Genomic DNA, 27,283 nt, shown 5'->3' with positions numbered 1-27,283 from the left:
CATTTGCACATATGTGGACCAGCTAAAGATCATTATAACTGGCGCTCGTTTCATGGGGCAGTCCGAAAAGAAAGCCGTGCTGAACGAATAAGGTCACACAGTCTGCTCGTCAGTTTCGCTATATATTTTAGCACTCGATATTGCGCCCTATTGGTGCATCTGCGTCAATAATGGGCGAACGCCATGTGTATCTAAATCTATTTTGCATATGCATCACGTCCACTTACCGGGATCACAGTGAGGCAAGCTGAAAAATAACTTGCTTGCTTTTATGAAACTTCGTGGTCACAAATATCCATTGGAAACCGCAATCGTCACTCAAATTTGCGCACGTGCTACACTGTTTTCTGCCCGGCCACACCACGCAATATCAGGCTCTTGCCACCACAGAGCGCAAGCCGAGGATGTAATGTTTCATATTCAGTCAACCTTAGTGGTGAAATTGTGATTGTAATTAAACGTTTGACGAAAGCACAAACCTCCAAAATTGCGCTCGTGGCAACAATGTTCGTGATGCAACTTGCGCTAATTGAGTCCAAAAATTTTAATAAACCGTCACTCGGCATACGAAATGTCAGTTGCTGTTTTAAGAATATGCTGGCTTTATGACGCCTGTTGCAGAACTGCAAGTAAGCCCGCATAATCGAGCTTCTACAAAACTTTGGTCAACGACACGGACAGGAAAGCCAGTGAACATTTTTTATCCCTTTGTTGTTTAAAAAAATATCTTGGAGCTTTTCCTTGGCAAGTGATGTGAAATACTGGCAAAGGTGCAATGACCAGTACGTCACTTCACGTTTATTCTGCGGTATTCTACTGCCTTGACTGAAGGTCACCGAGAATTTAAAGATTACCAGTGGGCACTATGTGAACGACATTCACTGTACCATGATGGGTGTTGTTAATGGTGGCCACTGTGAATATTTCTCGTTCATTCTGCATGAATACATTTAATTAGCTGAGCTGATCAGTTTGCCTAATTGAAGAGATGTCAATGAAAAAGTTATGAATAATGTTGATAAATGACTGATAACAGCATTTAAAACAACCTAAAATTTATGAAGACTTTTTATCAAGAAAGAAAGCTCATTAAATAAATAAAAAAGAACAAATAAAAAATTATGTGGCCGTGACAATGCTTCTGCATACCAAAGATTGCATCAATCTTTACGCAAACCTCGTCAAACTGGCACTGGGAAGCAGAAACCGCACTTTTTTCTCCTCACACTAGCAGTTTTTGATGCGCATCTTCGGTCCCTATCACATGCAAAGTAGCTTGATCTTGTAACGGTTTGCTTTCCAAACCATTAAAGACCACTATCCTAATTCGTACTCTTATAATATGCACAATGCACTGATAACGTTTGCGTCTGAGACCACTTATACTACTAGTGTGGGGATGCTATGTCACGTGGATTAAAAAAATGTACACAGGTTTTTCTTTTCATTTTTGTCGAAAAAAAAAAAAAAGACCTAGGTCGCTATATACAATATCAGTCATTTCTTGACGCGTTCCACAACCTTTACATTGGCACCTTATTAAATAAGTAAGGTAATAAATGTTAGCTTATTGAAATTAAATATTAGTTGCTTGTTCACAATGAAAAAAAGAATGCATTAGACTAGTATAAGACAAGCCTATGAACTGGCAGTCATTGCATAAAGATGAAAAAGTAAAAGTAACACAGAAAAAAAAAAAGCAAAGGAGGAAAGTATTTACCTTGTGCACACGACTGAAAGCCACAGAGCGACAATGCACATGCCTTTGGCAATCGACACATCACTGACAAGTGTGTAGAGCAGAGCATGGCCTTCGAGATCTCGTGGCGCCTGCAGCCTGATCACAGAATCGATGAGCAGAGGCACGAAGTGCATAGGCTTTTCGGTCACCAGAGCTTTAATGCCTTTTTTTCTGTTCACAAGACTTCTATGGGAAAGCTTGGTACGCTGCTCAAAGTAGCTGCAGTCTGGCACAGCATCATTTGGAGGGCACATAGCTATCGGTCGTGAGCAGTTAACTTGCATGTGTATTTCAGCCAGTTTTTAACTGTTCCTACTGCAGCGTTTAAAAATGCATAAGAAACGGTAAGTCACATGAACACTGTTAACAGCACAATTTTTTTAATTGGTGACTACTAGAAGTACAATAAACGTATGTTTTATTAATTTTGTTATTAAATATTGCATCTTCATTGTTCTAAGAATTCTTTTTTGCTCTCCACGATAACTGCCTCTGTTAACGCACGAACTACAGTGCGCATACGTTGGGTCACTATTGCTAGTTATTTGACTGAAATCTCTGCATTTAATCTGCTTGGCACCCATACTTTTATATGGTCTTTTGGTTCTAGGATCCTGTGAGACGCCTGCTGTGCCTTACTGAGAGCTGCCTGCTGGAGAGGGACCCTTCGACATACACGGTGGTCACATTGAGGCCATTGGCTGATGTGAGTCATGTAGCAACAGTCTTATTGCGCGAGGTTCGTCATGTATGCGTATGTAAGGGAATGTGAATTAAGTGAGCTACTTGGTACATATCGGGGAGCCAAGAATATTTAAAAAAAATCGTGGCACATTCCACTCTGTGAAGGTGGATGACCAGCGAAGCTGTGTAGCACATGACAAAGAGGTGACAGAATATTAAAGAAAGGTATGAACACATTTATTGTCTTGATCAGTGGTCATCGAACGAAAGGTACCCATACACATTTACTCTTATACATATGCATTCATTCGTGTTATACGTTTGTTGCATACATTCGTGTTCTCATTTTGCAATACGTTGAGGTAAAGAATTTGAGACCGAAATCACCACACCGACTAGCAGTGGGCAAGTACCGTCAACACCTTCATAGAGGCAAGGGCGGTATGGGAACGCTGGCATGATGAGCTGCAGCGAGCCAGCTGTGGAAGAAAACGATGACAATGAATGCGTGAGCAGTGGCATGAGCACGTTTGCACAGTTACGCCGAGGGACGCCAACGCGCCATCTGTGGTAGAAGACGACGACAAACGTGCGAGTAGTGGCACAAGTTATTGCTGATGATGATATTTTTCTCCCACACATTTCTTGACGGACATGAAAAATGCACATGACCCTAGCCATAAACAGCTTCTCTGTAAAATGGGACAAGGAGAAGGCACAGGGCTCGTTGATGGATGACGGACGTTTATTGAGTGGAGTGTAACATGTAGAAAGCTTCATTTTGGATACCAGCACCACATTCTGTCTTTGTTCTCTTCTGTTACGAACGACAACAGGCCGACATGTTCATTGCAGACATTCACTTTATTACCGCACTTAGCGACTCTTACACCACACCGTTCAGTCGCACACATTGTGCCGCCCAAGTCTTCCTTTCCCTCTTCTTGCCGCACTCATGCCACCTGGTTCCTCTCTCTGGCAATCTCAGTCTACGGCGCGTGTGGCCTCCGAGAACCACGCCTTGTCTCGCCTCACTTGGAGCCCTCGGTCTGCTTTTGCTGCCACTTTCTTCTCGCAGTTCATTTTACACTGTGCATTCCTTACTCCCCAATATGAACAGAAGGAATAATTAGGGGTGTACGAATACTTGAATATTTATTTTCGGATTGAATAGTGAACATTCAAATATGATTCGCGAATGCAATATCTACTATTTGATTTCTTGACTATTCAATTTTTCGTATATCGGAACCTACAGTCAATGACCCTGCTGTGGTCTGTGCCTCGACACGTGTAGTGTTTCCATGGCACGGAATCTTTATCGGTACAAGGTTTGTCCAGGTCAACTGGACCAATTGAAATGATTAGCACTATGCGAAGAAATGAAACAACAAAAGCAGTGGTCATGGAGAGCACGGAAGCATCTGTGAAGATCGGGCCAATTAGCCACCGGCAGGCATGCTGACTGCATCAAATACGCGAGTTCAGTGTTCATGCACACATATTTGTGCAGTTTGAAGATATTTACCCTCATGCGATTTCACAGATGAACTTGACACGCATGCTCACGGTATTTGGCGGCTGGTCAATCGCCGACTCGAACGCCACTTCAACAGCTGTCAATCTTGCACATACGTCGGATTTCGTGACCTGTCACTGATGAGCCACCCTTAGGAACACATTATTGACAAGCTTTCTGCGATGGTTTTTGACCCGTTATCACGTCAGCCAATGATGAATTTTTGTCACGGCCACACCATTGGCCACACTGTCTAGCTCATTAGGCCCAGTCAGAGCTGTGTCGAGTAGTCAACCACTTGAGGGAAAAAAAATAAAAAATTCTTGTATTGTATTACAAGATAAAATAAAATGCTACTTGTCCAGTTCTGTGGCATTTTTAGAAAACAATTTATTGAAATTACCCTTGACAACGACGCGGCCGGTCGAAAAGTTTCGTTTTCAGTAGACTCTGCACTGCCCCCGCTTTTGCATTTCAGTAGTTTCGTTATCGTGTAGTGCAGTGCTGTTTGTGCTGGCTTGCGAAGCTTGCACAAACTGCAAGTAGCAGAGAATTCAACTTCCATGTGAGCCGCGAGATGCCCGAATGGTCTACGCCATTTGACCAAAAAGCAGCTGCAGAGGCGAATCCACCGCTCTGTCTTTTCTCGGTACCGCCGTCTGTCAGGCGCTGTTTTACCCACCGACGACAGCAAAGGGTGGTGATCGCGTATACGTCACCACTCCGCCGGTTGGGTGGCTGGAAGGTTTGAATTTTGAAAAAGGTATTCGGACCCTCCAGATGCAATTTTTTCTTAAACTAAGTCTTTCTTTAACACGAAACAAGTGTGTCAAGGTTTCTGGAATGGTATATAAACAGTCCACGCCAACTTAATATTTGCCTGTAGTGTTCCTTTAATGAAGTATAATTGTGATCATTAGTAACTGACTTTTATTTTTTTCACTGCTGGGTTTAACGGCTGACCATGCTTGAAGACTTGAAGCCTTAACACGCCATTTTTGTTTGCAGGTGTGCCGCATTGTCCGGTCAAGAGATCAAGTACAACAGTTTTCCATTGAATATGCTCAGGGGGATACACGCCATTACAGTTCCAGTGATCGGTGAGTGTCTTGTCGGGAGTATGCTGTGAGTTCAATTCACATTGAAAAACATGTGAAACAATGTTACAGGGGGTGTTCTAGATTGTCCATATGTGTTGCTGTATCCAGCATTAGATGTAAATGGTATGAGCAGCACCAATAGAGCTATCATGTGATAGAATCACAGTATGTTACTTTTCTGGAATAATACATTAGAACATTGTTCATACGTTGAGGTTGTGAGATAATCAAAATGGAGGCGGCGGTGGCCTCTGTGAATGCTGTTTCGGACCTGTGGTCACGTCAAAGAGTCTGAAAAATCAGATGGTGAAGGATTTTGGCATCGTAAGTGAAATTTTAAACTTTCTTAACAGTCAAATCTCGATATAATGAATCACGCGGGACCGCTGAAAATCGTTATTCTGAAATATCGCTGTAATGAGAAACTTGCGGTTATAAGCCAGTAGACAAACCTAGGAATGAAAATGGCGTACCTTGGCAGTAGACGCAGGTGCAGACAAGCATACTCTCAAATAAAAATGTTTCACTCACTTCAAAGCTGCTTTGTTTGAAGAAATCAGTGATTTTCTTCTGGTGCGTGCAGCACGCACGACCAATTAGGAGTGCATCCATATCTTCCACTTTGCACAATACCTCATCGGGTATGCCATTGCACCGAGCTATGAAAATGCAGACTTTGTTCATGTTACTATATCATCAGTGTTTGACACAATCTCATCTTCTGTGTTTGGTGACCCACAGTCGTGTTCCTTCAGGTCGTCATCGTCACTGGAGACTTTGCGGACACAGTCTCTTTGGTTGGCAGGTCCGCCACCATTAGTGCTGTGCTGTTGCTCTCCATGTAGTCGTTGAAGGAAGAGATGGCGGGCAGCAGTTCTGCAACCTTGGTCCACAGTTCTCCTGGGTTGTTGTCGGTCACCTCCAGGCCATCTTCAAGCTGCGCAGGCGTTTTGACAAGCCCTGCTTTTCGCCAGCAGTTGCTAATGGTAGATGCCTTCAAGTTCCACCAAGCTCCTGTGAGCATTTCCTCTGCCTGACGAATATTAATTGCAGTTGGCTGCTTTAGGCGGAGGTTGATAATCAACCGCTGCACAAGGGGCTGACGAAATTCTGCTTTCACACTCTTTATGATGCCCTGGTCTACGGGGTGCAGCAAGGACGTGTTGTTTGGTGGCAGAAATTCCAAGTGAACGTGCTTCAAGCGAACATTCGCAATGTGAGCAGAGCAGTTGTCGATGACCAGTAGAATTCTTCAGTCATCCCTCCGCATTTGGTCGTCGAGTTTGATGAGCCACTCAGAAAAGAGTTCTCTGGTCACCCAGGCTCATTTGCTGGCATGGTAGTCGTACTGTAATAACATGACATTCTTCGTGCCTGTTGCATTGCAGTAGAGCAGAACTCTCACACGAAGATGCGACTTCTTCCCTCCTTTTCACTGCTGCCCTTTGAAGTGCATCGTCCAGTCTGGCAGGAGCCGATAAAAACATGCGGTCTCATCCGTTTCGAAAATGTCATCTTCAGAGTACGATTCAGCCACCTCTAGAAGATGATCATTGCGCCAGGAATTCGCGCCTTCTCTGATAGCAGCCTTTTCCTCGCTTGAGACTACCTGCCAACCCGCACTGGCGTCGAAACCATTTATTTCAAGTGCATCGGCAAATTTGTGGGCTTTTTCTTGGAGCATTGGGCCAGACATGGGAATGTTTTGCAGTCTGGCATCCTTTAACCACGGGAGAACAGCTTTGTCCACATTTTGAAGGTTTCCCAGTCGCAGCCGTTTCCTTTTAGTAGGTGCAAGTTGCGATTACCGGTGAAGCTTGACAATCTTGTCTTCGTCTTTCAAAATGGCCGTGACGGTCGATGGTACAATGCCGCACTGTCTGCTCGCATCGATTTGCTTTTTCCCCGAGTTGATTTCCTGTAGTATGTCCAATTTGTCCTGCAGCGAAAACTGCTTTCACTTCTTGGCACCATCGCTGGTGCATTCATCGTTTGATCTCTTGTGAACATTGCTAAACCTTTGTCATGAAGTTCTTGATGAAGTTTTTGGTGAAGCAGTTGGCACTCTACATGGTGATGATAATAGCTACTGCACTCTCGGTTTCTGTCTCACGCGAGAGTCGTGGCACTGTTACTTTTAGCCTAATTCGTAATACTGATGTTCCTCGGTTATAAAGGGGAACATAAACTATGAGTGTTATTCTGAAATATGCGGTGTATTTAAATTCGTAGTTCTGAAATATTTTTACATTGAAAGTATAGGCAATCTGTTGGGGATATTTTAGATATTCGTAAATCTGAGAAATTCGTTAATGTGGGGTTCGTAGTAACGAGATTTGACTGTACTTTGACTCTATGGGGTATGTGGCGGTACTGTGAAGATGTTCGAATTATCAGGCATGTCTAAAAAATAGGCTGTACAGTGAAACCTCATTAAACCGTAGCTGGCCGGAGCTCGGAAAAACTACGTACTAAACGGTAGTACTGCTTAACTGAAATAGCATGAGATCGCCCACTTACCTGTCAAAAACGGAACTTGGAGAAAGTGCAATGAAAGGGGAAAAAAACATGCAGTATTTATTTACTTCGCACCACAAACGTGTTATTTTTGTTTGATGCTGTGGTGGCCTAGCAGCGATGACAGCGGCCGCACACTTGCTGAAGCTGTGGGCCAGCTTTTCAGCCGGCCCCTTCTTGGCAAACACTCGCACGGCAGATTCCTCGTTCGCGTTGCATATTCTCCGTGCACAGGTGCGGTAACATTGCAGAAGTCGCGGGGCACCTTTTCATTGCGGGGTGCTGTTCTCGTCGCGACGATTGCATTCATGAGGCTAATGTAATGCGCAGCTTCTGCCACTGTCGCGCCTGAATCGCCCGTGCTGTCGCTTTCCGTGTCGTCCTTATTACTGTTGCTAAGCAACACTTCGGCAACAACAGAGGCAACGATGGCAAAAAGTCAGACCTCTTAGCCGACATCTCTTCGCGGTCGCAGCAGTGCTGCCGAGCAACTTCGCATACCAAATGCCACACACCGTAGGAAACAGTAGACCCATGTCGCATGCTAGCGCCGACTTTTCGCCTCACGTTCGATAGCATGAACAATGTCTGATTTTTCTTCTACGCTATGCACCCGGTGTCTTTTTATCCGAGTTTCGGCATGACGCGAGCTCCCGCTTTAACGATGATGATGATGATGATGACGATGATGATGATGATGATGATGCGCTGAAATGATGTTGATGTTGATGTGGCTTGACGCGCAAATGTACAGGGCACTTGGAGGCCATTGTGCTGATCTCCGAGGCTTGTTGTTCTGCAGGGCCGCCCGATAGAGACAATGCACTGCCGTGTTTGCGCTACGAAAAGTGGAAACACTACATGTTAACTGATGCGTATGCAATAAGCTGGTATGGTTTATGCGGATACAAAACACATTATGTTCAATGGCCGCTGAGTCGGGGATTTCACTTTACTACTTTTAAAATGAAACTATTGTTTGAGCGGGTACGGTTTAATGAGGTTTTACTGTATGAAAAATTGGTGGTTGACTGTAGTAAAAAATGTGAGCGGTCGTTGACTGTAGTAAAAAATGTGATGGCACTCACGACACAGCTGGCTACCAGGAGCAATGATGTCCCAGTGTCTGATGTGTCTTGGCAATCTGCACGCAGAGTGGCAGCGTTTAGCACCACACCAGGTGTCTATCAAGCTGTAGATTGTTGCCATTGCTCGGGCCGTATTCCTAATGTGAGACGGACGCTCCAAACTGATTGTAGCCCCTCCTATCACCTGTTAGCACCTGTGGTTGTCAGCAGACAGTATGAACTGTGCTGCCAGGCATGTGCTTGTATGTTGCTGTTAACAGATCCAAGCTCTGTACAGTGCAGTCCACTTATAGCAATACACTTGAACCCACTTATAACAATACCGGTTTTAACAATATATTGGTTATAACAATGAGAATCTGCTGCACTGTGAACTTTTGTATGTCTTCCATGGTGAAATAACCCGCTTACTACAATGGCCTGATGCTGCATTATCGGTTATAATGACGAAGTCTGGCTGCTGGGTGCCCATGCCAAAAGGTAGTAAAATGGGAAATCCTTGAAAAGAAAAAAAGAAAACAAGAAATTCGAGCTGCTACACGACGGCCTGCTACCCCAACAGTGGCCGCGCACTCATTTTCCAGCCTTCTCCACACGCCTATCTCCTGTCACCCTTGCACCCCTCCGAAACACGAATGGACCGTGCCAACTGCGCTACTCCCATATTGCTTGCTGGCTCCTCATTCAGCGCAGTTCTACAAACAGCTTAATCGCTCGCGCTCATCTTTGTTGGTTGGGTCGAAATCGCTCCTGGCCACGTGGTTTTTCAGCCTCGTTTTACTTGCCACCAAAATGGAAGATGGCTGATCTGCCTGCTGATCATCGACAATCCACTATGTTGCCGGGGAAAAGAAAGCGCATGGCTATAGACTTGGAAACTAAGTGCTTCTAACCAATGAGTCAATTATCGTGAACGTGCTTGCATCAGATTGTGACGGCGACGACGGCAGCGATGACGCAATAGGGCAAGCTGCCTCAGCCATGTCCTCACAGGAGGCCCGGCAGACGATTCAGTCTCTCCGAGGCTTTGTTTTAGTGAGGAATGTTTTGCTGCATTATGTGGACCACCAGGATATCTTGGAGGAGGATGTCATCTAGCTTCACGTCAAGCATGCAAGGCTTGCAAGGCAGGACATAGGGTTTTCTTGTGCAAACCATTGAGAAGTACGTGGCGAGATGCTTGTGGTGATCTCGCCTCAGCGTTTCTTCTGGATTTCTCAAGCTGACAGGCTGCGGTGACAATCTTCTTGTGTATATTAAAAGGCCCCTTTTGGGACCATTAAAGTGATGCCTTGGCGGAGCTCGCATATCGCTTGCCACCTGTGACCCCTCTTTGCAGTTGTTATAGCAGTGCCATTCTTTAATGCCGACAGCCGTAGCTTGTTACATGCGATCGGAGCGGTCAGGAAGTAGTTAAACGAGTGAACACAATCGGCAGCCGGATGGAGGAAGGTGTTGGGGAGGGGCTCTGGCCTCCCCGCCATTGTAGTTTTCTCACATCAGCTCTGCCATCCCCCTATTTAGATTTTTTCATGCAACCTGGTTATAACAATTATTGGCAATAACAATGGATTTTCATGACACTTGAATATTGTGGTAAGTGGGTTCGACTGTACTTACAAAACCTACACCCACAGGAGCGTCTACATCAGCAGGCGTTTGGTGTGTTGCGACACCACATAGCTGAGCACATGAGAATTCGGCCCTTCCGCATTTAACTGTGCGCAGCTTAGCCGTGTCCGGAGAAAAGGGGATTATGGTGGTCGAGCTGATGCTGAGTGTTTGGACTTTAAGGCCCCTTGGAAGAGACAACACACCCCTTTTGCCATGGCTTCACGTAGACGGCATCCCCGGACTGACTCACCCGGGGGAAATCTGTAGTTGCCTTTTCCTGTCTCTCTCTCCCTCCAACCTTCGTCTTTCTCCCTCACTTTCCATCTCTCCTCTCTTCACTTCGTTTTACTTCCAACCTTCCACGCAGCAAGGGTTAACTTGGCGCAGTTCATCCAACCTTGGGTCTATTCGTTGCCTATAGGGTCTATAGCTGCTGAAATTATGGTTACTTCTATGGCTTTTTCGTCGTTACCCCGACTCCCTGATCGTCCTCAGAAATGAGGGCACTCCGAAGATGTTTTTCAAATTTCTTGGCAACAAATTGCCAAATTTCTCCCGATTCTATTTCATTCATTCTGAAAACCATGAAAAGACGATGCAAAAGATCTCACTTTTCCTCGTTTCAAAATGTCTCGCTGAATCTCTTGGCGCAGGCTACAAAGCGTCAGAAATGGCTAATAGTGATCTCTTTTTGGGACCCTGCAATGTGAAACCGCATGAAAATATTCCTGAAGTAGTACCATTCTAGGAAATCCCAGTGACAATATCCCCAGACCAAATTATGAACACCAGCCATGGTGTTGTCTTCGACAATGACCTGATGGAGCTAACAGAAGCTGAACTGTTGGAAGGCTGGAGCGACCAAAATGTGATCAATGAAAAAAAAAATAATGCTAAGGCATGATGGCAAGGAGATCAAAACCAAGCATCTAGTACTTACCTTTTGCTGAAGCATCCTGCCTGAGACACTCGAGGTCGGCTATGTAAAGCTATGGGTCAGGCCATATTTTCCATATCCTCTTATTTGCTTCAAAAGCCTGCATTTCAGCTGCAGTTCCCAGAACTGCCGAGGCCGGCAGACATTTGTAAGATGTCTTCCCGGTGACCATGCTTCTGAAACTTTCGAAAATGCTTCGCACTGTGTGAACTGTGATGGCAAGCATCCTGTATACTCGTGATCGTGCCCGTCTTGGAAGAAAGGAAAAGAAATAGTCACAATCAAATTAAAGAAAAACGTAACAGTTAAGGAGGCTCGTAGGCGGGTGTCATACCTGCAGAGGAGTCGGCAAGCAGCCATAGTCAGCGGCGCCAATGCCGCATCACTTCGACGAGCTGCGCGAAGAGAGATTGAACAAGCACCAGCGGCTGCCAAGGCTGGCAAGCGCGCGCAGCAGTTAAGCCGAGTGGGAGTGAGAAACAGAGATACGGACTGCACTCTGGCTTCCGAGAAATTGAGGTAGATGCAGGACATGATTAGAGACTCCCTGAGCATTCGAGTGCTTGCCCGATGACGAAAGCACTCCTCAGTTAAATTTCGTCACTAGTACGCGACCGCTCGTTGCAAAAAACATCCTTGTATTGTATCATACATGACTCTGTCAGGTCCCGGTGCAGAGCTCTTGCATGTGATCAGAGCAGCTTTCAACTCTTCAATACTGAAAGACCAGTTATACAGTGAACAGCTTTGCCGAAGTGGTGTGTGTCATAATATATGGTACGCGGGAGTGGAAACATAAACATACGAAGACAATGTGCCATGCGGGGGCGAAGAGGACAGTGAATCTTGGTAAATACCCGCAAGAGGACCATCATCATCATCGACACCAATTTGGGAGCGCCGGCAGTGGCGCCTCAAAAAGCGTGACGCGAGAGTGTGGCCCATAGCCCGTGGCGTGGGCAGTGCGCGAGGTTCGGCGGTCGACGGAAAACAGCTTCCTCGCTGGGCGTCTGGCCCATAGGAGCTATCCCCGACCGCGCCAATACCCCACACCTGAAGCAACACTGTCGCCCGCTGGGAGGTTACCTCGCCCCGCTCTTCCGCTGGGCACTGGTCCAGGAGGGCTGGCGGTCCAGAACCGGGGCGCTCGAGCGTTCGGGTGAGTGGCCACAGGGCTGCTGTGGACGCGACCCGGTGACTGCGGCCGGCTACCTGAGCCCCGCGAGGCGGTCCGACCCGGCCGTCCAACCCCCGCTGTCCGACCCAGCCGACCGTCCCGGCCGTCCGACCCAGCTGTCCGACCCGGCCGTCCGACCCAGCTGTCCGACCCGGCCGTTCTACACGGCTGTCCGACCCGCCGGCCGACACTGTTGTCCGACCCCGCTGGTCACGGCTGTCCGACCCACCGGCCGACACTGTTGTCCGACCCCGCTGGCCGGCATCGGTTCAACGAGGTCTCAGACACGGCGACACACGCTTCCGCCGGAACTGTAGGCCAATCATAACCCACCGATCCATAGATATAGTGCGTGTCGCCTATGAGGCATTTTGGGACATTGTCACGTGTGTGTGCCGTTATCTGTGTCGTGTACGTCAATACAAGTCTGATGTGTGTTTTTGCTTTCGCGTGCTGCTTCTCCCTTTTTCTGGAGTGATCCGGCCCCAATAACATCACAGTGCGTTAGGGGGCAGAGCCACGATGGCTTCTGGTGGCTGTCCGGCCCACACGCAGCGAGTTGGCAGTGACGCCATCTGCCCCTTGGCGGCTGCAACTAGCGCTGCTCCGCCACCCCAGCAGAAGGGCGTCTTCTAACGTGTCGAGGCCTCCACGTTAGGCACAGCACTCGGAAGAGTGCGTGTCCAGTGCCTCGCAAGAGGTGATGGACACAACCACCAGCCAGATGATGCCACTAGCACCTAAGGAGCTGTGAGATTCTTGTGATTGCTTCAAGAAAGACAAAGCTCGCATCACGGCGCCTGGAAAAGGCCCATGCGCTAACCTTTGTCTCTTAAATACACAGCACAAAAAGCTTTTGTCATAATGGAGGCACAAATACTACAATGGAATGTTAAAGGACTCATTCATAACCTTGATGATATTAGAGAACTCCTACACAAACATAATTCAAGGTTGCTGTGTGTTCAAGAGACGCATCTAAAACATACGAACACAAATTTTCTTCATGTACAATCAGTGCATTTTACCGGTGCTGCTGCTGCTGTTGATGATGATGAATTGCACCATCTTTCGAAAAGACCGCGACGGGGCTAATTCCTCTGGTGGTGTAGCAGTAGTAGCCGACATGCCGCTCTTCAGACGACCCTTGAGGCAGTGTCTAATAAATTGTTCACTGTATGTTCCATTTATTTACCTCCGAACCATCATTTCGAAAAAAGTCTTTTATAGCCTCATTGATCAGCTCCCCAAGCCTTGGATACTTGCGGGAGATTTTAACACTCGTAACATGGTGTGGGGACACTCATGATGCGATGCGAGAGGTCAACTCATTGAAAACGTGTTTTTAAACTCTAGTGTGTGCCTTTTGAAGAAGGAACTAACATACTATAATCCTCACCATAATTCATACTCGTCAATAGACCTGTCGATTGGCTCCCCTTCTACCTTCCCGGATTTAGAATAGCATGAAATTAAAAATCCATTCGGAACTGATCACTTCCCAGTAATGCTGAACTTATTAACCCAGCATGGTTCCCCTCCGCATGTTCCTCGCTGGAGACTGGCCTCAGCTGACCAGGAAGCTTTTAAGGAATCCACCTACTTATCACGAGATTTTATAAATAATTTTACTATGGATCATGCTGCATCATTCTTTACCACTGTTATCATTGACATCACTGAAAAGTTAATTCCTCAAACAAACGCTACTTCATTCAAACGACGGTTCTCCTGGTGGAATGACGATTGCACACAGGCACGGAGACAAAATAAAGCTTGGGGCAAACTACGGGAATGTCCTAGTGCCGAAAATCTAATAGAATTTAAACAGGTTAAATCCCAGAGAAGGACGCAATGACAGGCAAACAGGGCAAGCTGGCAGAGGTTTCTCTCAGGTATAAATTCATATATTCAAAAGGGTACAGTATGGGACGGGCTCAGAAGGCTAGAGGGACAAGAAATTCATCCGTTGCCCCTAGTGAACGATGAAAGGAACAGCTTGGAAGATCAAACTGACGCTCTTGGGGAACGTTTTGAGCGCATTTCCAGTTCTAATCATTATTCTCAGGCATACCTAAAGCACAAACAAATAGCAGAATGTGAGGCCACCGACCGCAAATGCAGACAGTACAAATCCTATAACCTGCCTTTTAACATTGCCGCGTTGACAGCCTTCTTGACTGCATGTCACAATTTTGCACCTGGCCCTGACAGGATCATGTATGATCCTGTCAGGTCAAGCCTAATCATGTATGACATGATTAAGCTTCTCCACAGTGGTGCTCAAATAATGCTACTCGCACTTTTCAATGCTATATAGGCTGCCGGGTACCTTGTCCTTGTCATTCCGATTCTGTAACGAGGCAAAAATCGAACATTAGTTTGGTGCCATCTGCTAGCTGCCTGGTCACTCAGATGGTAGAGTGGCTGCCCCAGAAAGGTGGTGGTCCCGGATTTGAGTCCTGGACCAGGACGAATTTTTCTTCATCTGTGAGGCTTTTCTTTCGAGGAACCTCTATGGTTTTTCTTTGTAGCAATCGCTACGAATGGGTGGATGTCTGATTTTCCCTTCATTAATGACTTCTCTTCACCTTGCGGGTTTCCGCAGAACTATTACGTCGTTTAGCCCTGTAAAAGTGTTAATGTCTCTACAAAAGCATACAAATCCTGTTTTCATTGAACTTTACTCACTCTTGTACAACACTTATTTATCTCATAGACATGTAGTAATATGTTGGGTTCCTGGCCATAGAGTAATCGAGGGTAATGTGCCTGCTGACGAAATCGCCAAATCAATAGCATCCCAAGGTATTCCTTCTGTTACTTCCCCTGCCACAGTCGTAAAGCCCTTCCTACGAAACAAACTGCGAAGCCACTGGAAATGCTTGCGGAATGCTGGAATGAGCAATAAGCTTCACGTGATTAAGCCGAAGTTCGGTTTCTGACCTCCAACTTAAGAAAACACGAAGAATGGATGTGCTATTCACTTGACTCGGAATAGGACACACATTTCGCACTCGTAACTTTCTGTTGACTGGTAACGAGCCTCCAACCTGTGGTAGATGTGACGATGTGGGGTAGATGTGTCCTCCACGTCTTCCTGAAGTGTTGGGAAGCCGAAGGAGAGGGGAAGGAACATTTTCCTCTTGCATGCCGCTGTTGTGTCCCTCTTCATCAGGCTATGTTTCTTGGTAAAGAACCGCTTTTATGCGAAGCATATTACTAGAGCTCAACCCAGCTCCTCAGGCGCGGCGGTGTCGCCTTCAATACCACGTGACACCGTGACGTCATGACAGAGGAGAAACGGGGCTCCAACTCGCGGCGTCGCTCGCGGCGTCGCCTTCAAGGCTGACCACGTGACACCGTGACGTCACGACAGAGGAGAAACGGGGCTCCAACTCGCGCCGTCGCTCGCGGTGTCGCGGCGGTATATAAGCAGCTGCGCTTGCCTCTGCTAGACACTCACGAGGTGAGATGCCTCCTGGAGACAGAGCTGCTCGTTGGAGTGCGAAGTGAAGGTTGCGGTGTGCTACAGAGACTGTTTCTAGGTGGCTTTGCTACGGCGCAGCAACTATGCGCCCCGCATCGGATGCGGTGAGCGTCGAGCAACGCAGCGTTCGGCGCGGCAACGAAATGTGCGCCTGAGCAAGCGCCGCACGCCTGAGCCGACGCCGACGACACCGGCTTTTCTGCAACACGAGCTCCTTAACGCTGTCGCGTTAAAATAAAGGCTAGTATGCTTCGCATCCTGGGCTTAACCTTAGCTAAGCCACAGCCAGTTTTTTGAAGACCAAAGCAGTCCTTGCTTTTTTGAATGATGTTGTCCTACATGTTGTAAGCCCATTAAATTCATAGCCCATCCTCCTTCCAGAGGATGCTATGTGACAGTTGTTTTGTATAGCACATGCCTCCAGGCCCTTGTGTTTCAAGGGCCTGGAGTGTTTACGCAATTTACAGCAACTATTTTTAGGCCCCTTTACAGCCACATCACGTTAACTTCATAGAACTTATCACTCCACTGCGAACTCATTAACACTGGCATGGCGCTCTTTGGCCATACCTGGCCCTTGTGCCACTAAACACCACAAATACATTCATTTCAAGAAACCTGGAATTCTGATCACTGTCACATGTTGATTGACATCAAAACTGCTGCCAGGAGTACCTGTGCTGTAATGCAAAGGCACCGTTTCAGCAGACAGCACAGACGGTTGCCAACAACATGCTCGTAGGTTGCTGTTAATGGGATCTGAGCTGCCAAGTTTAGTGGGTGTGTTAGAAACCTGGAGGCAATGAACTCAGCTGCTGTTTGAAAGTGCTTATGCAGCATGGTTATCCAGGGCGTGCTCTTGAAAGTGCAAATGTTTTTCTGGTGTTTCATGTAGGGATGCCCTACTAGCCACGCTGCTGGATGGAGTGCGTTCATCAGGTAATGGAGATGTGCTGGTGTCGGGCCAGCCAGGCCAGTGGGGACGAGGCCGGCGAGTGGGGCCACTCGGTTGCCCGCCTGACGAGGATGTCGAGGCCACCTACCTCCGCATGCTTCACACACCACCACCTATTGGTATGTGTGTTGTGTTCGCACATGTGTGCGAGCTCAGTTTCCCGAGATTGTAAAAAGCAGTAACTTACATATTTGCTTCTCCAGGGCTGTGTCGAATGCACAAAAATTGACTTACTTTTGCTCACAAATGTTGCAAGTCGCTTGCGCAGTGGAATGGCTTTTTATATAATGGTCACAATGCTAACCCTAAAAACCCGCATTGCCTGAACATGAGATGCTGTAGGGCCTAGTGCAAGTTTTCTTTTTCTTCATTTTTTTTTAATATGAAGTAGAAATGCGCACACCGCAGAAGCAAGCTAACCTGCATGGATACATACTGTGATGCCATCAGTGTACTCATACTGCAAATTGCATGTCAATGGGCCTGGCCATAGGTCCATTACAATACGTTGTTGAACGGCTGATTGCCATACGTCGGAAACAAGTCAACCCAGGGAGACTGTTGTTTCAGGTTTCGGTTTTGGAACAAACTTCCCATTAGAGTCAGTTGTCTTCGCTTCTTGTTTGCAAGTCTGCTCGTCTCGTGTGCCGCTCAGCGCTTGCCTCTCGGTTTGTTTACTCTTGATCCTTCCCCTTCAGCCGCTGTGTCGCTGGATCCCGGCACTCACAGACACTGTTCAATTTAAAAGTGGCTTTCGACTCGCAGAACATCTGCGTCCATTCCCACTTGCATATATCACTGTGAGCACGAATGAAGTGCGTTCAGCATGAATTTTTTTTAGGATTAGCATTGTGATCAGGTAATCAGACCACTCTGCGACTAGAACAACTTGCGGCATTCATGTGCAAAAAAGTAAACTTCTGTGTTCTAGGCATGGCTTTGGAGAAGCAAATTGGTAAATTCCCACATTTCACGATTTCAGGAAACTGAATATCTTGGGAAACTCTCGGGATCTCAAGATGTGCAGAGTTTTCAGATAAGCATCACATATGCATAATATATTATGATGCAAATTATTAATATATTAAACTATTTCGTGATCCCTTTCTATTTTTGTCTATTAGAGATCGATTGTATTCAAGATTCTCGAATATTTCTTTCTCTTTCAGCAGAAGGGATAACAACAGTTATTGTCTAAGGTGAGAAAGCGTGAAGTAAGCGGGGACTGTTATAAATGATTCTGCTTCAGGACAGCCGTGGATGAAAAAGGAATCAGTTCCTTAGCGAAGGCATGAAGCAGCCAATTCCTGTGCAATAACTTCCGCTCATTCAAGAGAGTGGTTCACATTTAGGCAATCTATGAATTTGTTGTCTCAATTTATGCAAAGCAATGTTTCGCTGTTTCTCTGCAAAGCACTGTCATCTCTATTGGATTTTGGAAAACTGACGTGCAGCTTCAACGAACACAACAGTATACATACATGAGGTGACATGCCGTCCTCTTGTTTCACTACTGCCATTGTTGTGGTGCATAAGATAACTGACATTATTTATCATTTACAGGCTCCTTAGTTTACCAGTTCTCACTTTGTGATTGGCATTACATGCATGCATCAAATAATGTAAATAAGCCATCTTTTATGACACTGGCTCCATGGCAACTTTATATTGCATTTTAGAAGATATTTGTATTCGATTCTAGGGTCATATTTTTTTCAATATTTATATTCAATGCAGATAGAAAATGTCACTATTTGAACACCCCTGCTTTCATAAGAATTGTATAAGGCATACCGTAGCAAAAAGACAAGCTGTCAGGCCATTTAGGTTTTGACACTAAGTTATGCTGCCATGTGCAGTGCAGTAAACTTCCGTTAATTTGACTCCAATTAATTTGATTTTACTGTTAATTTGATTGTGACCAAAGGTACGGGCAGGCGTCCATACATTTCTATTGGCCTAAAATTCCGTTATTTTGATATCAAAACTGGCCTTGACCGGATAATTCGAACTTGACTGGTCAGCTTCACTGTAATACAACTGTGTTATGCATTGAATCATATCAAGACTGGAAAGGGGCCACTGTCATGGGGCATAGTACGCGTTTCTTAATTGTGCACACATGAAATAAGCATACTGGCAGCCATACAGAGCTGTTTCTGACGTTGCTGTGGCAATTTGAACCCTTGTTTTGCCCACCACACGTCTCGTATATGGGACCGTTACTGGGGCCTAGTATGCATTCCTTAATTATAAGCACGTTCACGCACCCTGCACCGAGAAGCAGAGAAAAACCATCTGTGTTTTTGGAAAGGTAATCAAAAGGAAGGTAGTAAGATGAACAACCTTGAAAGTCTAGGGCTCGTTTAGGGTCAACAAAAGAATGAGCATCTATCTAAAGCTCTGAAGGCATGCCAGTAAGTGTATTAGTTGTCTCAGTGCTCGTACTGTGACTGGAGACTGCATAAGTTTGTAAATTAAGGAACACGTGCTGTGTCCCACACAAGGGCACCTTTTCCTGCTTCGTGTGGTTCACTGTATAGCACGGCTGTATTTTGGCGAAGCTAACTTTGAAGGAAAATATTGCCAAGTAAATCAAAATGTTTCTGCGTCTTTCCTCTCTTTTGTTTAATTCAGCTCGCCAGATAATTCAATTGGTTTCGTCGGTCCAATCAAGGTCTAATTAATGGAAGCCGACTGTAGTTGTATGTGTGATTCTACATGAGGTTCATGTAGGCTTGCATTTGTGGCTAAGAACAGCTGTTGAGAAGCGATCATTAATATCATGAGCTATATATTTTGTGCTTCAGTAAGACCCTGCTCTCCTTGTCCTGCAGGTAACTGGGGCTATTCCGAGATTCTGCTTCGCTTCAACAGCAACGTACCTTACAGTGGGCTTCTCAACACGGCTACCAAAGAGGCAAGTGTTACGATAGTCATATTTTGTAAGGGCCCTTTTCCTTCAGTTCTGTTCAGTTATGCCAAGTAGGCAAGGTTGGTGGCAGCCAATGCGGTGACATTTGAGCTAATGACAAAGACTGAAAGGAACACAGAAAGCAAAGGATGGTTGCAACATAAAGTCCTGGATCTTCATTAGTGGCAACCTTCAAGAAGTTCAGTAGCGCAAAGAGCTGAGCTGCTTTGGTAAGTCAGCATGTTGTATTGAAGGAATTACATCCTCTAGTGGAAAAGATGCGAGGACAAGTAAGGAAACAACCAGACAGGAAAGAATGTTCCTTGCATCTAACTTTATTATTCCTCTCCACATCAGCTGCTGTCCTTTAAATGAAGTACAGTAGAATCTCGCTCATACGTTTTAGAGAAAGACATGAGAAAGAATGTGCTAACCGGTAAAATGGTATGACCCGAAGTCACTAAAAGAAATTTTGGCAACTGTAGTTGGCATCTACGTAATACAAAGGGTTGTTCAATTCATTGTAGCATGAGACTGATGCACCAAGCTGGCAGGGCCCTGACGGCCCGAGATGTGTGTTGTCACTTTTTTTTTTGTTTTAGCAAACTTGCGTTTGGCTCCTCGAATTTTGCCTTGGTCAACAGCCTTCGATGGCGCATTTTGGTGGGAAGCTTTGACGTGCCCACTCGGCGAGAATCGTTTCTGCACGAGGCACTGCCGCATGTCGAGCTGGTGGTGCCCAAGTGATCAGAGAAACACTTTGTCGTTTTCCTATTGCGGAGTGTTTTAAGGCTGCAACGGGTACCCAAAACAAAATCGAGCTGGCAAGCGATGCCGGAATACAATGCCACCAAAGGGAACCATTACACTCCGCACTGCCTGCATTAGGAAACGGTGGCCCAGTTAAGTTATCACCTATGAAAAGTGTGTATTGCGCTTCCAGCGGCACTATGCCACATGCCCTGCGAAACAGATAGGTGAAGATGCTTATCGCAGTAGGGTTGCTTGGGATAGCTGGTAATGCGATGTGTGATGACCCGTGAAGAGATTTGCTGATACTGAAAGAGGAAACTGAGTGCTTGTGGCACTTTTATGTGACACCGGCAGACGAGTACTGTGGGGAAGCTGCCTTGGTGGGCACTTACCGCTCTCAATTGTGTGTGCCTTGGCCCTTGTCTTGTTGACATGGGATATAGCAACCAGGAAACTTATTATAGGATCACAGTCTGGCAGTCTTTCGAATGTTGGTGCCAAAAAAAGTGTTTTCCAGAAATATATATATAACCAGTAAAAGGGAAGCATAACTGTATTGGGTAATTTTTGTGTTCTTGATTTTGAATGTTGGTGCAGCAAAATCGTACAAAAAAGGATTGTATCAATGGGGTTCTACGTTAGTTGTAAATCTTCTTTCCTGTTCTGTCGTTTCCTCACTTTTTTCGTGTCTTTTCTACTGCAAGATGTATGAACCGAACTAACCTGGCAGCAAGTAGTAATATAGGAATTACCTGCTAGCACTTCAGCTTTCTGGCTGTGGAAATGGCAAGAGCTTTTGCTCTGCATATCCATATTTACAGAGTCTGCTAGCAAGGAATTTGCAACACCTTTATCTTAAAATGATAATTTTCTGTTATTGTCACCTTCTGGTGGTGCTGCGTTGTATCAGCCGTGGCTTCCAGGGCTTCTTGTCCTTGCATACAGTTTACGTGCAAGCAAGCGTAGATGCCCCGTCTGTGAAATCGGTGAAATTGTCACCGTGAGGGAAGCAAGTGCTGCAGTAAGAAGGGGCCTGAAGGTGGAGAAGAGAATTGCCGCATTTGTGCCCGTTCTGTTTGTGCTTCGATGCCACGGTTCTCGCTGTGCATGTTCACGGCATCTCTTCTTTGCATATGTAGCAAAATGTGCTTTCCCTGCGGCACACCGGGCATGTACCACAGGGAAAGATGCCGCCGTTACTGCTTGCTGGAAGTGATGCATGACCCAGGACACTTGAGAATGGGTGCGGTTCATTCGCATGATTTCTGAGCTGCGGCAGTGCCCATGACACACAGAAGAATCTTGGAGGAAATGTGTTGGGAGTTACATCATATTGGTTAGCCATCAGGTGCTAGACATGGTATACACACCTGTGAAAAATAGTTTCAGTGCACGGAGGAGAGGGCCTGCTATTTCTTTTAGAGCACTAGCTGCTTTTAATTCACCTTGCTAAAATTGCAGCAATTTTTCATGTTCGTTCTAATGTGCTGATGGATATGATGGCTATCATCTGGGTTTCGTCATATTTAATGACTACCCACCGCGGTCGCTCAGCTGCTATGGTGTTGGGCTGCTGAGCACGAGGTCCGGGATCGAATTCCGGCCACGGTGGCCCCATTTCGATGGGGGCGAAATGCGAAAACACCCATGGGTACTTAGATTTAGGTGCACGTTAAAGAACCCCAGGTGGTTGAAACTTCCTCCACAGTGTCCTCCACTACGGCATGCCTCATAATCAGAAAGTGGTTTTGGCATGTAAAACCCCATATGATAATTTAATTTAATAAATGTTTAATGATTAAGCATCACCTCAGGTGCAAATGGAAAATTATGGGGCTGCCCATCTTACACAAAGCGAAATGTATGCAGAAACATTGTGCTGCTCTGCTACACGTACATAAGATTATTTCATAGCAGTATTTCGATGTATAGTTGATTTCCGTTAATGAACTATCACAGGAACAAGGAAATTGGTCAAATTATCTGGCTGGTCGAGTTAAACAAGATGAAAAAAAAAAAAGGCGCCACAACTCACCACTGATTCAATTGGCGGTATTTGCCTGATTCTAAAGTACCCCTGAAACAAATGTGTGCCCACTTGCTATATGTCCAAAGTAGAAGATTAACAGAAAAATCATATAAAAGCTTGTAAACTAATTAGAAATCTAACATGCACCTGCTTTTTAGCAAAAAACAATTGTTGCATAGTGGTGGCCAGTTTTCCAAGTTCTTCATTGCCGCAATACATTCTTGTCATGCGGTAAAGTATGCAAACATTACGACGACTGTTTTTTGATATCTTGTCTGATTTCACTGCTTAAGCAATTTATGACCCAATTCTTACAAAAAAAAAAGGAAGGGTGTGTATTAAAATCGAGCAAATACCGTAATCAGACACTGTGAGCTGCGGTTATGGCTTGAAACACCTGCATTAAAGGGACACTAAAGGAAAATACTAAGTCGACGTGGATTGTTCAAATAACATTCCAGAAACCTCATAATGCTTGTTTCGTGCCAAGAAAAGACTTAGTTTACGAGAAAATTGAATCTGAAGGGTCCGAATACCTTTTTCGAAGTTTAAATCTCCCACCACCCGACCAGGGGAGTGGTGACGTTGCATATGCCATCACCACCCTTTGCTGCCATCGGGGAATAAAACGGCGCCCGACAGATGGCGGTACTGAACCAAGACAGAGCGGTGGATTTACTGCTGCAGGTGTTGCTTGGTCAAGCGGCTTAGACCGTTTGGGCATCCCGCAAGATTACATGGAAGTTGAATTCTTTGCTACTTGCAGTTTGTGCGAATGTTGCGAGCCAGCAATACCAGTGCAGCGCTACACAATTCTCGCTGCCTGTTCCAAATGCAAGTTTCGCAAGCCAGCAGAACCAGCGAAGCACGATGCAATAACGAAACAACTGATACTCCAAAGCACGTGCGGCGCAGAGTTGAGCGAAAACGAAACCTTTCGACCACCCGTCAAGGGTAATTTCAATTTTTTTTTTTCAGAAAATGGAATAGAAATGGACAAGTAGCACTTTATTTCATCTTATAATACAATTCAAGGATGTCTTCTGCAACGAGGAGTTGAGTACTAGTGACTGAATTTAACTGAGGCATACTTTTGTCATTGGGAAAGTGCTTGAATGTCTTGGGGGTGTTTTTAATCACATCCTGCATTTACCTCAATTTCTCGATTATTACCCCCCCGCTCGAAATTTTTTTGTGCTGTCATGCACCGCCGATCAAAACAACCACTGGTGGCGGAAATAGGGCTGGATTTTGCGGCAACGTTCATGCACCGGGAGCCACATATCGTAACTCAAGAAGCCCCATCCGAGCACAGTTTCAAGGGAATTTGGTCTCCTGTGAAGCGTGCCGCTATGGACTCTGTGTCGCGCACACGTCTAGAAAGGCTCGCCAGTATAATGGATCCGTACGGAGAGATGCTGTGCTGTAGTACCTCTGCTGGAGATTAACAGCTGCCGTCACTGCCTTCCCCAGATCGAGGCAACACTATGGGTTGGTACGTTCTGCCAGAGAGGTGACAGAAGTCGTTGCTAAAGGAAACGATGACTGCAGGCACCCGGTGTCGTGTCGTTTCATTTTTCCAGTCGGCGCTTTTGCAGCCAAGCACTGCACATGGATGCCTTCTAGCCATCACAAAACACTGTCGGACTCTCTTCGCACAGCTAATCAGTCTGCTAAGCACATCTGTGTTGGAACGCAAGCCATTTGGCACTTGTGTTTAGGGCCATAGTTACCGATTCGCGAGTGTGCACCAGCGAGCAACACGACGAGCAAGACCACAGAGCGCACGTATCTGATAGCAGACTAACTGGAAGTCATAGGTTCTTGCTTGACCGATCGGCAGCATCTGCCCCTGGTAACATCACCAGATGAACCCTGGTGGCATCACGACGAGCGCTGGGGACATCGGAAAGACCCGGAGAGGAGTGTGGGTTTCTTTTTGAAATTTTTTGCCGCCCCTGTGCCGCATAGCATTGCTGCATTTGGCATCGTTGATTGTGATGGTATTCTGAACTTTTAATGCCTGTGTTTACTTGAACTGTTCCAAAATATTGGAGGTGATTTAGGGGCCTTTTAAATAAAAGGTGTTGCCCACTGACCCACTTATCCTACGCCTGTCTCTCGCGGTTGCATGCAGGGCTTCTTTGCGGAGAACAAGGAGCGGCAGGTTCAAAATGCCCTGCTGTCGGTGCTGGACCAGGAGATGCCCTTGGAGATAATTGAGGCCCAGCTCCATGCTTTGAGGCGCCTCTTTGCCTCGAAGCCTGGCTTCGCTTCCTTCAACCAGATTTCGAGGTCAGTGGTGCTCCTCCCAAGGGCTGGAAATAGGTGGAAAGAAACCCCTCTCCTGTTTGCATTGTCTAATTTCATGGGCGTAGTGCATGTCTTGCTGGCATATATTGATGTGTGGTTGAAATTTATGCTCATTTCTACTATCTTTGTCCCAGCCGCCTGCTTCCAAGGAATACAGTTTAACGTTGATGTAATGTTCTTAAATTTTATGAAATCTTCACTGTAACTAATTGTTTCTTTTCATACCTTGATGTTGTGGCTATGTATTCTTAGCCTCATTATATAATAAGGTGCGCTTATCTACTAGTTTAATAAAATTAAACTTCACAAATGCCGGGAAGGAAGACAGGAAATAAATGGAAACATTGCCGTGAGCGCCAATCGTCAAATAATTGAATTATATGTAGTTAGCAGATGCACCACACTCATCTAGCTGAGTGTTGTGCAAGGTGGTGAGAGATCACTTCATAAAGCATGTACTACAGTAGATATGAAGCACAGATTCCATGCATTAAAGGCCCTCAAATTATGGCACACACATGCTCACCCGCAGTGGTTACTTTGTGGCCATACTGCTGGGCTGCTGAGTGCGAGGTCATGGGATCGAATCCCGGCCACAGCAGTCGCATTTAGATGGGGGCGAAACACCCGTGTACTTAATTTTTTTTTTTTGAGTATTTAGTTGAAGAACCCCAGGTGGTCCAAATTTCCAGAGCCCCTCAGTACGGCATGCCTCAAAATCAGATTGTGGTTTCGGCACGTAAAACCCCATAATTTAATTTAAATTTTTTAATGCACCCATTTAGGGCAGCGTGCGTGTGGAAAGTGGCGATACGTATGTTGCCCGAACAAACCCAGGAGGAAGACGCAACATGAAAAGCTGTGGAGCACTATAATTATAATATAAACTTTGTGATGACACTGATGCTTAATCTGTGAGCTTCCCTCGATCTGCTACTTGCAGGAACAACCTAAGAACAAATCGATAAGATTTTATTTACTGTGGTCGAACATGGGCTCTACTGCGAGGTTGCATAGTGAATAAAATACTAGTGAGGCTTTTTACATAAAAACATGAAATAAATGTAGCAGTTGCACATTTTGCACGCGCTGCAGTGTGCTGCAATGCATGACAGTTTGTCACATCTGCCAGCACTTTTGTAGTGCTGAAAGCTCACATTGATGCAGCATCCAGTCTGTCCTTTATACAGAGTACCTCATGATAATGACTGTGCACCACACTGGTTCTGGAAGCAACTGAGTGGCATTGCAGGCTTTATGCCCCATATGCTGAGTAGCCACTTCCAGTTGTCAGCCTTGGATTCAACATAGATACAGGTGCCACTCAGTTTTCTTGGTGCTGGCCAAGTAATCGATCCCATCTGACAGTTATTTATGTACCTGCACCATGCTAACGAAGCAAAGCTGTTGCTGGCCATTAATGTCAACAAATAAGTGGGCAGAAGTGGCAGCGAGAGGAAAGGACAGAGCTGTGCATTCTTTAGTGTGTAAACCTTGCACTGCATTTCTGACGATTTGAAACCCTTGCTTGTGCAGGGTTCGGGAACGGGTTGGCCTGCTGGTGCTCAAGGCTCTCAAGCTGGATGACGTCGGCGTGGCCCATGCGACAATCGACATGCTGTGTGCACTAATGCAGGCAGGTTGTCATCAGAGAATCGTCACGTCCCTGTTCTCTAAGCTTGCGGGATCCCAGACTGTAAAGTTGGGAGCCTGCTTTCCTGGCACACTGCTGAAGATCACTTGCAGGCTGACCACAAGAAAAACCATAGAAAAACGTGGTTTACAATGTTCCTTGCATGTTGGGCTATTTTGTCATGCATAAATTGTTGATTATATCAAAAGCTTAACAGAATTTCATAATCCTTAAGTTAGGTCTTTCAGCAAACATCTTTAATCTGTATCCCTTATGCTAAACTACTGTGAACTTGTAGATGCTTTATGAAATTTTATGTACTTATTTCTAATGAGGCCCATTTTTGTTTCTCATATGATTTTGACTTCATGCTGGGTTCCTCTACTTAATTTTTCAGAAAGATTTGAAAAAAAGGTTAGTTGCTTAGATTTTGCTAAACTGAGTATTAATGACATCTGCATGATTCGAGAGCTCCAGTAAGGCCAATTTTTTATTGCTTTGTTTATCCTAGACCAAGAGTTGTGAGTCTGAAGTAAACGCTCAGAAAAAGGCCTTTCTGAAAGTCTTCGTTGAAGTCTGCCCTTGTACAACAGTTAGCATTTCTCTCCTAAAAGAGGAATTGAAAGACTTTGAAGACTTTTTCGAAGTCTATCCTAGAACAAGAGTCAGCCTGTCTATCCTGGAGCAGTAGTTCACGAGACTGAACCAAGGTGCAAACAATAATTTGTTTTGCTCTAACTGAAACCACATCACACCCTGTATTTTCAATTTTGTTATGGCATTAGGATGCTTGTTGAAATAAAATATGGCCAACTGAAT

At 45.6% G+C, this 27,283-nt stretch overlaps 1 protein-coding gene across 1 annotated transcript in view; it reads left to right on the top strand.

Moving 5' to 3' along the window:
- The window catches only part of Rme-8 (receptor mediated endocytosis 8), a 168,592-nt gene that overhangs the window by 24,039 nt on the left and 117,270 nt on the right, over positions 1 to 27,283 (top strand). The window contains exons 7-12 of the mRNA XM_065442886.2: positions 2,352 to 2,447; positions 4,953 to 5,044; positions 16,763 to 16,941; positions 19,660 to 19,742; positions 24,656 to 24,813; positions 26,368 to 26,467. Of these exons, the coding sequence (XP_065298958.2) occupies positions 2,352 to 2,447; positions 4,953 to 5,044; positions 16,763 to 16,941; positions 19,660 to 19,742; positions 24,656 to 24,813; positions 26,368 to 26,467 (708 nt within the window). The remainder of the gene's footprint in view (positions 1 to 2,351; positions 2,448 to 4,952; positions 5,045 to 16,762; positions 16,942 to 19,659; positions 19,743 to 24,655; positions 24,814 to 26,367; positions 26,468 to 27,283) is intronic.

Source organism: Dermacentor albipictus, chromosome 5 (assembly GCF_038994185.2).
Source record: "Dermacentor albipictus isolate Rhodes 1998 colony chromosome 5, USDA_Dalb.pri_finalv2, whole genome shotgun sequence".
Taxonomy (NCBI): Eukaryota; Metazoa; Arthropoda; class Arachnida; order Ixodida; family Ixodidae; genus Dermacentor; species Dermacentor albipictus.
The sequence above is the reverse complement of the archived record's forward strand: the minus strand, read 5'-3'. Positions and strand labels throughout refer to the sequence as shown.